Source organism: Lutra lutra, chromosome 13 (genome assembly GCF_902655055.1).
Source record: "Lutra lutra chromosome 13, mLutLut1.2, whole genome shotgun sequence".
In the NCBI taxonomy this organism is placed as follows: Eukaryota; Metazoa; Chordata; class Mammalia; order Carnivora; family Mustelidae; genus Lutra; species Lutra lutra.
In genome coordinates this window covers 56,803,600-56,815,618 of record NC_062290.1, presented here as the reverse complement: position 1 = coordinate 56,815,618, position 12,019 = coordinate 56,803,600, and the positions used below count along the sequence as shown (strand labels likewise).

Sequence of the window (12,019 nt, the reverse complement as noted above, 5' to 3'; positions counted from 1 at the left end):
CATAATTACCTGGAATAGTATTTTTAGTTGTGAATTGAGTAATTTTTAATGTCAGGAGTTTTTTTCAGGTTTGGCCTATTTTCAGTTAAAATTATTATTACTTTAAAAAAATTATTATTACTTTTGTGAATAATGTTTTATACAAATTTAAGCAAAGTTGAACAAGTTAGCACATAAAAAAGAACAAACGCTATAGACTCTCATGGTTGAACATTCAGGCTCTGCACACAAATTTTGTTAGAATCCTAGTTCATCCATTTGCTGGTAGTATGATCTTAGGCAAGTTAGTTTCTTTAAACCTATTTCTTCATGTAAAATGGAAATAATAATAATAATACCTTATTAACACGATATTTTTAGAAGGATTAAATGAGATAATGTATGTAAGGTGCTTACATATGCCTGACATAATTATAAGTGCTTGATTAATTCTAGTTTTTATGATGAATAATAAAAATCATGTAGGTCCCATTACCCTGAAAAAAAATATCGTTAGTATTTTGTTATATTCTCCCAAATATCTCTCTGTACCAGTACACCCATAGTCTGAATGGTTGTCAAATGGATTGTTTCCTAATATTGCTGATGATGATAGAGATAGATAAACGGTCTCAGAGGATTGGGAACACCTGGCTTGACCTAGCATTGCCACGTGGAAAGACAAAGACAAAGGAAAGGGGGTCTTAAAAGACACTGTGTTGGATGGGGCAAAAAATGGTCATGAATAAGACCTATTGAACCACAGTATCACAGTATACAATTAATTTAAATCAGATAGTGCTCGAATTGCTATTTCTTCAATAAAAACTCACAAAAGGAAAACTTTTTTTTTTAACTGTGTAATGTGAATCACCATACAGTACATCTTTAGTTTTTGAAAACTTTTAAAATGATTGATCAACTCCAGTTTTCTTGCTTAGGTGTGTTCCAACAAGGGGCTGATGGCAGGTGCAGAGAAAATGGTTGAATGCCTTCTCAGATCAGACAAGGAAAACTGGCCCAAAACTTTGAAACTTGCTTTGGAGATGGAAGAGAGCAAGTTCAGTGAACTGTGGATTGTAGACAAAGGTGGGTAGGATATTCCAGCAAAGGGCCCTGAAGGGTTGGGAGGGTCTGAAAACATGCTCTGCCTTTCTCATAGTTCTACTTAGGGCCTATTTCATTCCTGCCTGTCCATCACTCAGTGTCAGAGGCATTTTGTCCTTCAGACACCCATGGCTACATGGTGACTACATTCTCTAGTCTCTAGTGAGAGAGCAGCATGAAATTGAGTTCTCAGAAGCAAGTGGCTACTTACCTACAGAAGTAATATGGTTGTGTGTAACCCCTAAAATGGACCAGGGCAAACTGCTCTCATCCAGAATTAGCCCATCTGGCTCAAAGGATTTGAGGAAGGCAGAATCTGAGCTCACTCATCAGAGAAATAGCTTTAAAATTCTTTTTTTTTTTTTTAAGATTTTATTTATTTGTCAGAGAGAAAGAGCATGCGCGCGAGAGAGCGAGTGAGCACAGCAGGCAGAGGCTGAGAAGAGAAGCATCCTCCCTGTGGAGCAAGGAGCCTGATGGGGGACTCAATCCCAGGACGCTGGGATCATGACCTGAACCGAAGGCAGCAGCTTAACCAACTGAGCCACCCAGGCGTCCCTAGCTTTAAAATTCTTGAGTGGAAGGTTCAAACTCCAGAACTTGCCCCCTGTTCAGATTAGAATTGTAATAGAGACAGCCTACTCCTCTTGCCTGCGCCATTGGGAACTAAGCCAGAACAGGATTGAAAAAGGAATGTGTTGTGATTAGATATCTGTGCTGTCATGTGATTTCCTGTAGCTAATCTGCTCAGAGCATTGTTTTAAAATCTGAGTTTGGTAAAGCAACTGTTTGGTCTTCACTTGTCCTAGGCTGCTTTAGATCACAAGTTGTTCTAGAAAATGTCTATATAAATACCCATCTGATTTCTTGGATTAGGTCAGGAATGGATGGAAGCCATAAATGTCTGCAAAGTGGTGTTTCTCTTGTTTACTTTATGTGAGAATCACCTGGGGATTTTGTTAAAATGCAGATTCTGACTTAGCAGGGATGCAAGAGCCTGCATTTCTAACAAGCTCAGGAAGTTGCTGGCCCATGTTCCATAGTTTGAATAATTAAGTCCTAAATGATACTGGAGTTCAGACTCCAGATTGAGACATCACACTCAAAAAAATTCTTCTCCAGACACCTGGGTGGCACAGCTGGTGAGCATCTGCCTTCAACTCAGGTCATGATCCCAGGGTCCTGGGATTGAGCCCCAGATTGGGCTCCCTGCTTGGCGGGAAGCCTGCTTCTCCCTCACCCACTCTTCCCACTTGTGTTCTTTCTCTCGCCGCGTCTTTCTTTGTGAAATAAATAAATAAAATCTTTTTAGAAAAAGGTTTTTTTCATTGTTTTAGAAGGTGAAGGGTGTGGTTGTGAGAAATTTTAACGGAATTTGAGAATTTTAGGATTATGACCTCTTTGTAGGACTTGTGCTCTCAAGACAATCATCAGATTAGATCAAAATTCTAAGGTGTCTTTTGGTCTCCTACAGATGCAAAAAATGTTGAACCGAAAGTTCTTGAGGATGATGAAATGGAAACTTCTGACATACAGATTTTCTATAAGGAAGAACCAGAATGCCAGAATCTTAGTCAGAACTCATCTCCACCCTCAGGTACCCAGCACTGTTCTTTCCATAATGATATTCCTCAGGTATTTTGTGTGGGAACATGGCTTTCAGTACGCAAAGTCATAGTGTTATAAAAGGTTTTATAGGAAAAGTAAGAAAAGATCATTTATTTTTCTTTAAATAAAATATAATTTATATTAAAATAGATACTTTTTCTATAATTAAAAATATTGTTTTCTCACTTTTTTTTTTTTTAAGATTTTATTTATTTATTTGACAGAGAGAGATCACAAGTAGACAGAGAGAGAGAGGGAAGCAGGCTCCCTGCCGAGCAGAGAGCCCAATGCAATGAGGGGCTCGATCCCAGGACCCTGAGATCATGACCTGAGCCGAAGGCAGCGGCTTAACCCACTGAGCCACCCAGGCGCCCCTGTTTTCTCACTTCTAAAGCTATTGTCAGCCTCTTTTATTTTCTTTTGTCACTAAGACATATGTGCATGTCTATATTGAAAATGCAAATAGAGTCCTCCTGGAAACTTAGTGTCTATGCAATTCAAAGTCAGCCCTGCTCTCTAAAGAAACACTAATGTTTGTGAGTCACTTGCTCACTTTCCTTTTATTATCCCAGGACTGGCCTGTAAGCTGATGAAGTTTGTGCACTGAACAAATGTGCCCAGCTGAGTTTGAGTGGGGACTGAGATCCAGCCTGTGCTCTTTGCCAAATAGGGCACGGAGGGGCTGTACCCTCCCAGAAGATCTCCTTCTTCTAATTTCACACAAAGGCACTGAATAACTTAGTTATAAGGCCCACCTTCTGTTTCTAGAAGCATTTTATCATGAGGGGACCAGAAAGTTGCATAACAAGCCACAGTAAAAAGTTTTTTGTTTTTTTTTTTTTTTTTTTTTTTTTAACAAAAGGACATCAGGGAAGACATTCTGACTAATACTGAGTAGTGTGAGAAGAAAAGTGTGATTTGGTGATAACACCGCAAGAAGAAGATCTACAGATTACTTCTGCAACCAAATGATACAGTTTTGTTTTGTTTTTTTGTCACTTCAGAGTAAAATCACTGAATGTAAATTGCTTTAAATTTTTCTGACATGTAAGGGACCTTAGTGAACTCACCTACCCTTTTAGAAATGTTCCTTTTCTTTAAAATAGGTTGGGGTCAATAGATGATTTCTAAAGTCTTTTCTAGCAGTAACATTCTATATGCTTATCTGTTAGTGAAAAAAAGCCTCTGGTTATTTTTTTAAACTTCTGGTCATTTTGAGAGAAGATACCCTGCGAGAGCCTGCAGAATTGGAAGCATGGTTGCTGTCCACTATTTCCATGGCTCTGGGAATTCAATGTTGATAGTTTTTGCTTTTCATAGATCTAGGAGGGATTTGTTATTTGGTTCCATATACCATTTCCTTTTAACCAGTGGCCATCTGTCTGGCCCTGAATTAGGCCATTTTTGCTTTAGTTTCTCCTTACTAGACCTCCAAGATTATTTAAGAAAGAAATCTTTGTGGCTTTTTAAAAGAATTCTTGCCATTGGTGCTTAGTCACTGAGGGAGAAGTTTGTACTTCACATCAGTGCAGAGGCTGGAAAGGTTAACAAAAGACAAGGATTCTAAAGCTTCTTAAACAACGCCCTTTTTGCTAAAGTCTGAATTCCTGTCTACTTGATGATAGACAGCTCTTTCCTTGATTCCTCAGAGCTGTAACTATTTGGTAATTTTGTCCCTTTTGTATTACACAGCCTCTCCTACCTGCACGCCTCTGAAACCAAGAAATTACCAACTAGAGCTCGCTTTGCCTGCTAAGGAAGGAAAAAACACATTAATATGTGCTCCTACTGGTAAGCTGATTGACACTACTTACGTGGCTTGTTTCTGTGTTTGCTCCCCCCCGCCCACTTTTTTTTTTTTTCTTTATTTGAATACTGGGACAAAACGGGCAAATTTCCATTTTTTCCTTGTTCCATATATCTTTTGAAAAAACTTTCCCACTGACATAGTCTCCAGGTTTTTTTTTTTTTTAAGATTTTATTTATTTATTTGACAGAGAGAGATCACAAGCAGGCAGAGAGGCAGGTGGAGAGAGAGGAGGAAGCAGGCTCCCTGCTGAGCAGAGAGCCCGATGCGGGCTCGATCCCAGGATCCTGAGATCATGACCTGAGCCGAAGGCAGCGGCTTAACCCACTGAGCCAGCCAGGTGCCCCAGTCTCCAGGTTTTTTAAGGAACCTGAGGAGGGAAAGAAGAATGCGCTCTTTTAGCTTACTCAATGCTTTGACTATTTTATTTGCATGTTACCTAGGAAGTAGCTTGGTCTTTTTCTGTCCTGGTACAAATTCTGCTGCAGTTAACCCATCGACATTCCTAGTTTATTAGTTGGAGCAGTGGTTTTAGGGGAGCCAAAACTAATTACCTTTCTGTAGAAATATTTTAGTATAATATCAGTTACATGTTTTCTTTTTCTTTGTATGTTAAAAGGATGTGGAAAAACCCTTGTTTCCCTTCTTATATGTGAACATCATCTTAAAAAATTTCCACAAGGACAAAAGGGGAAAGTTGTCTTTTTTGCTATTCAACTCCCACTGTATGAACAGCAGAAATCCACGTTCTCCGATTATTTTGAAAAACTTGGGTAGGCATAACAGTTGATCCATTTCTTTTTTCTCTGGCTTCATGTAACTGGTGTGTACCCATCTTTGTTTAATATTTGGAAAGCTAGGATTCAAAAATTTATAATAGATTTAGCTTTTATATAATTTAGATGTAATTAATTTTTCATGGATGCAAGTATGCTTGGGTAGGTATGCTTGAAATCCTAAACTCCTTTGGTTAGCTCTTGCTTTGTAAGTCAATGACTTGAGATCAATTTTACATTTCAGTGACACATTTAACTTTTTAATGATTTTATAACTTCTTCAATATTACTCTTTTAAGTACTACTTTCTTAAGACTTGAAGGAATTAACATACTTGCTAGCAATTTTGCATTTTGTTTGTATTTATTTATTTGCATAAAAAACCAAATTTGTTTGCATTTATTGACCTTTAACTGTATGTATGACTCTGTGCTAAACTAAATACTTGTCTCCAGTTATATTCCTTTTGGAGGTAGGGGGAACTTAATCATTTGATGCTCTGAGCTACTGTTTCATGTCTTCATGGCTCCTCATTCACATCATGGTTAGTAATAGGGAATTTTCTGTCATTTCTCAGGTATAAAGTTGCAGGTGTTTCTGGAGTAACAGCTGAGACTGTCTCGGTGGAACAGATTGTTGAGAACAATGACATCATCATTTTAACTCCACAGATTCTTTTGAATAGCCTTAGAAATGGGACCATTCCATCACTCTCTGTCTTTACTTTGATGATATTTGATGAATGTCACAACACCGGTAAAAACCATCCTTGCAATATGATCATGTTTAATTATATAGATCAGAAACTTGGAGGATCTTCAGACCCACTGCCTCAGGTATCTCCAGAGCCACATGGATTTCTCAGAAGAGCTATAGTACACCAGTAGTGCAGCGCATAAAGTTCTCTCGCCCTAATAACTGTCTGTTTAGGGAGCATAGGTTAGAAGAAATTCAGCATGGTACTCGTAGATAAAATTTAGTAGCAGTCACATTTTTAACAGCTTCTTCTTCTAGAAAAAAATTGGTGGTTAATTAGATTCCTTGCTAATAAGTCAATTATTCAGTATTTACTGAGTTGCTATTCAAGTAAGATAAAAATTATTACGTGACCATTAAGCTAATACACACACACACACTCACACACGTGTGTGTGTGTGTGGTGTGTATAAATAAATAAATATATAATATTTATAAATATATATAATATATATTATATAATGTATAAAATATACATAATATATAATATTATATATAAAATATACATAATATATAAAAATATAAATTTTATACATGTATACATGTATAAAATTTATATATTTTTTTCCTACAAATCTTACCTTGCTGAATTCACACACCTACCATTCTGAATAGCTATTGTTTCCCAGCTTTAAAGAGAGCTGAAGGTACTTGTTCTTGGATCCTAGCCAGTGTGACATGGTTGCCTTTAGAATGGAGTTGTGTCTGATTTCAGTCCCTTTCTTTTTAGTTCTACACATCTTGGGGGACACAAGGATAGAGAAGAGAGAAGTCCTACCTTGAAAGGGTTTCTGCCATTAGTTTCTTTGCTAATTCATGTTTGTTAAGTTGTGATTCCTGCATCTATTTAGTGCTTTGCCTAACAGGGACCTTTCCATTTGCAATGTCATAGAGAATATCAGGGGGAAAAAAAACTGTGTTCTTGCTCTTTATCTGAAATTATTAAAAAAAAAAAAAAACAAACAAAAAAACCCAAACCCTACTTTAGCAGGAAAGGGTTGCATGGGGGATTGTGGAAATGGCATGCTGTTTTCCAGAGATCTGACAATTTGGAATGCTTCTCACAGGTCATTGGGCTGACTGCCTCGGTTGGCACTGGGGATGCCAAAAACACAAAGGAAGCCATGGAATATATCTGCAAACTGTGTGCCTCTCTTGACACGGAGGTGATAGCAACAGTCAAAGACAACTTGGAGGAACTGGAAGAAGTTGCTTATAAGCCCCAGAAGTGTAAGTGGAATCCCATAACAAGCCCTTTAGAACTTTGTTATCCTCTGCTTTTCTTAGCTCAGAGACATTTGAATGAATACTGAATTTTTACTTTTTCTTTTTAGTAGAAAATATTTAACTCCAAACTTAGGAAATAATTATACTTCATGGTTCTCTCAACCAAGCTCTATCCTCAGTAAATGGATGAACCTCAGGAGTGGACTGTCAAAAGCAAACATTCTTACTCTTGGTTTGATGATTTTTTTTGTTTTGTTTTGTTTTTGTTCTGTTTCTGATAAAGTTCTTATAAGGATACTAACAATGAGAGAGACATGATGAGAAAATCAAAGCATGTAAATGGCCAAGAGCTGGCTTAGTCCTTCTGTGTGTTGCAAGCTTGAGGAGGATGCTGTGTGCTCATTCATTATTTGAATATGTATCTGATGATTTGGGTTGAAATCATGTTTTTCCTCAGATCAGAATATGATTTTTAAAAAAATTGGCTTGCAAATGTTTATTAAATTCCAATGTTGTACTAACCCATTGAGGGAGAATGGAAGAGGAGACATAACTTGCCTTCCTCCTTGCTCTGGGGATAGTGTAGGATTGTATAAGGCAGAGTAAACACACATGAAATAGAGACAGTTCAGTTCTTATCTGGGAGCTTCCTATAAGGAGTTTAAGGAAGGTACCCAATCTAAGCTTTTTAGTATTAAGTACAAATTTCTTTGTAATCCAGTCCCCTCTGCCCCCGCCCTATAAGCCCAACCATGTTGCATTCCTCTGAGCTCCTCAAGTGCATCTTGTCCTTCCTCCATTCCTCTCCCCCTGTTTATCCCACAACATCTCCTTTGGAAGAACCAGAGATGTGTTTCCTTGTGCTCCATGTCACCTGGCACAGCTCTTTACTGTGGTTATTTGGCTGTGTATCTTTCTCTCCCCTGAGAGCACAGACCTGTCTGGAGCACAGGCTGTGTTCTTTTCAGCTATTCATCACCAGAACACGGCACGTGGTAGGCAGTTATTACGTTTCTGCTGAAACAATGCAGTAATGAATTTTAGGAACAGTGTGAGCACTTCTGGGGGTTGGGTGGGAAAGGAGAAAATCAGAGAAGAGAGAGGGTTAGAAAGTGTTGTATTTGCAGAGACAGGATGGATACCAGCCTTGTCAGAATAGAGGCTCTATGCTGAGTAACAGGAAAGCCAGAAAGAGAAGTTGGATTCAACATAGACCATGAAAGATGGAGATGTTAGAATCTGTGCAGTAAGCCCTAGGGAGCTATTGCAAGGTTTTTGAGCATTTGATACATCATTTAGACTACCTGCCTTTGAGGTTGGGGCCTCAGGTCTTGCAGAAGAAATAACAGAGGCAGAGAAAGGTGTGCAGATGCCTACTTTGAACTATAATGTGTTCTTCCTGAAAAATAATCACTTTGTTTTGATGGCTCTAGTTTTCAGGAAAGTAGAATCCCGGACTACTGACAGATTTAAATGCATCATATCTCAGCTGATGAGGGAGACAGAGAGTCTGGCAAAGAGTATCTTTGACGAACTCGGTACCGTAACTCTTGGTGAGATAAATCTCCTTTTCTTTTTTTCTTTTTAAATTCAAAGTAAATCTCTGTAGACATACATAACTGAAAAATACCAAATCTAAATTGGTTCATGGCTTTCTTAATCCTCCAAATTAGCTTTCTGTTCTGACTTCCCTGTTTATGTGAATGAAACCACCGTTTCCCTGATGGCTCAGATTGGAACAGGCGGAGATCTTCGATTCTTTCTTCTTTTGAGACTCTCTTGTGAAGTTACCAAGTTCTGTTCTTCTCTCTTTTGTTCCTTCATTCATTAACCAGATACTCATTTTGCCATTTAATGGAAAGAACAAGGTTAAAGACAAAGTCCTATCCTCGGGGAACTCTCAGTCAAATAATGAGAATCAGATGTGAGCAGCCTCCACACAGCAGGGAAGAGGTACACCCTGGGTGCCCTGGGAGCTCATGGGAACTTTGGCCTGGAATGGTCTGCAGGGAAAGCTTCTTGGGGTGAAGTGGTGTCTGAGGCAGTCTTGAAGTCAGCCAAGTTAAGGAGAGACAACCAAGTGAGGTTGAAAAGGCATCAAGCATTGAAGGAAGAGTTTCAGGAACTGCAAGCATTTTGGGTACTCCTAACACATGAGTAGCAGAAAGGAATGATGCTACAGAGGCAGGGACCAGACCAGGAAAGGCCTGGGAGGCCAAACTGAGTTTGACTTTGTCCTAAAAGCAGGGGGAAGCATCTAAAGATTTTAACCTGATCCATGATGTGATGAGGATACCAGTGAACAAAGAGGGCCAGAGGCAGTCAAGACAGCTAGTGGAGGGAGGAGCCTTGTGCCAAGCGCTGCAAACAGGAAGTGTTCCGATTTCATGGCCAGCTGGTTTTGGGTGGGAGTCGGGGGTGACTTGCACCAGGCTTCTGTCTTGCACACTTGTTGGTATAGCAGTGGGGAGTGCTGGTTCCAGGACGGGGAGCAACTTTGGAGATGTTGAGTTTGTGAATTCACCTTTCCTCACATGTACTTTGGTTTTTCTCTTCTCCTCTTTCACAGCTTTCTTTAGGACTTACGCTAACAGCTATCTGGCTAGTTTGCCCACCCCCACTCATTTTTCCATTCAGCCCCCCGTTACCTGGTTGAGCTTTCTGAAATACCAGTTTTATCATGTCAGTATCCTGCTTGAATCTCTCTGCCTTACAAGCAAAGCTCTCTAAGCCTCTAGCCTGCCAGTCTGGGCCCTGCCTGCACAGTCTGGTTCTACTTCTCTTTCCAGTTTTACATTCCAATCCTTCCCTACTCGTCCTTCGATTTAGCGGTTCCTTAAACACGTTCATTCTCTTGTCATCCACTTGGTGCTCAGCAGTATGATAGCTGATGGGGAGATAGCATGGACCCTGAGCCAAGCTCCTGCCCTTGTGGCATTTCCAATACAACGGTAAAGCCAAAGTTAGATAAGGAATAATGAAACAATGGGATAAGGGTAGGTGGGTGGTGGTGATCAGGTGTGTTTCAGGCAGAGGGAACAGCATGTGCAAAGGCCAGGAAAGTGGAGAGAGTAGGAAGACATCCATTAGTCCTGTCAAATGAAGGAAGCAGTGAAGCTGGAGATGAGAATCAGAAGCAGAGGCTAGATCACAGAGGATCCTGGGAGCTAGGTAGGACTTTGATTAGAAGACTCCCCTAAAAGTTTAAGTGGTAGGGTAACAAAATGTTTTGCCTGTAATATTGGAAACTCTCTCTGCTGAGTGGGCAGTGAATTGGGGGGGCCAAGGCAAGAAGTAGGGAGACCACTTAGGAGGCTGTCATATTATCCAGGAGCATTATGATGTGGTCTGAACTAGGGAGTGGCAGAAGGGTGGAAGACATGAATTTCTACCTTCTTATTCTTCCCACTTCTAATTCCCTATCTCCGCCTTTCTCCAGTCTACATCCTGTCAGCTGTTCATTTCCAGATTGCTTAGCTCATTTTCACACCTACTCACATTCAAGAAATACTTGTTAATTCATCTGGTTTACTGCTGGCCACCTTGTCTGTAGTTGGAGCTGGGAAAGAAGCATGTCAATGCTACTTGTCTGAATAGCCTCCTTGGTTCCTCCTGTCAAACATGAATGGGTAAGAGGAGCAATTTAACCCAGAAACAGAGCTCTTGCCTGTGAGTTTTACTAAACTATGCTCTTCCCAGGGAGCCCTGGAGATCTGAGCCGCTTGAGAATAGGATTCTTCTGTCTTCTGTATCCTTTTACCACCAGCGCCCTGCACACAGCCTGGACCAGAGCTGATGCTCAATTTTTGGACCGAGCAACTGAGGCATAGCTTAGGAGATACACACACACAGAAGCACCCATGACAAGCATCTTTGGAGTGCCTGTTCTTTGCTGGGCCCTGTGAATGATGCTGTGGAGATCAGAGAGCTTGAGTTCACACCAAGACAGAGGAGACTGTGTTGAGTTCTGTCTCTCTTGCTTTTCGATGCCTTCCTCATGAATCTCTTGAGACCTATTACTTTTATTCGCTGCTTTGTTGTTAAAGGCAAAGTTAGATATTTTTTTCATGTCCATCATTTTACCTGTGGGCTGCTTTGCTCATCAGCTCACAGAGCCGGCAAGCCTTCAGTATCGGACACACCTGGATCTGCATTCCTGCACCCCCTGCCCCATGCTAGCTATGTCACTTTGGGTGAATTACTTTGCTTTTCTGAGCTTCGGTTTCCTCACGTGTAAAATATAATATGCACCTCAGAGGTTTGTGAAAATGAATGAAATTATGAGTGTAAGACACTTTGATTCTTGGTGCAGAGTAAGTATTCAGTAAGCAGCCCTGTGCCAACCAGATTCACTACAGAAAACCGCCTATTTCAGGAGAAGTACTCTGCTTACCGAGAGGAAGGAAGAAAATCAGAGGGTGAGGCTTGCTTAGAACTTTAAATGACTGACCACATGGCACAATGAAACACTTTTTTCTTTTTTCCAGAAAATGTATCTCAAATTCAAAATAGGAGTTTTGGAACACAGAAATATGAGCAGTGGATCGTTTCTGTTCAGAAAGCGTGCATGGTGTTTCAGTTGCCCGACAAAGATGAAGAGAGCAGGATTTGTAAAGCCCTGTATTTGTACACTTCCCACTTGCGGGTATGTGGGTTCTTTGTAGCGACATATTTTAGTTGTAGCACCTCCTGGGAGGTTGGCTCTGGGAGCCAGGAGAACATCAACTTCTCACCCTGTTCCAAGAGCTCACTTAGGGAC

General features: G+C 40.2%; 1 protein-coding gene across 5 annotated transcripts in view; it reads left to right on the top strand.

Moving 5' to 3' along the window:
- TOPORS (TOP1 binding arginine/serine rich protein, E3 ubiquitin ligase) overlaps window positions 1-12,019 on the top strand; it is a 59,304-nt gene that overhangs the window by 31,979 nt on the left and 15,306 nt on the right. For 4 of the 5 annotated variants that reach the window (XM_047700435.1, XM_047700441.1, XM_047700440.1 and 1 more), the window contains 8 exons: window positions 921-1,068; window positions 2,561-2,683; window positions 4,384-4,485; window positions 5,121-5,274; window positions 5,855-6,113; window positions 7,101-7,263; window positions 8,694-8,813; window positions 11,748-11,905. In XM_047700435.1, the coding sequence (XP_047556391.1) occupies window positions 921-1,068; window positions 2,561-2,683; window positions 4,384-4,485; window positions 5,121-5,274; window positions 5,855-6,113; window positions 7,101-7,263; window positions 8,694-8,813; window positions 11,748-11,905 (1,227 nt within the window). The remainder of the gene's footprint in view (window positions 1-920; window positions 1,069-2,560; window positions 2,684-4,383; window positions 4,486-5,120; window positions 5,275-5,854; window positions 6,114-7,100; window positions 7,264-8,693; window positions 8,814-11,747; window positions 11,906-12,019) is intronic. The other variant, XM_047700436.1, reaches the window with a different exon arrangement.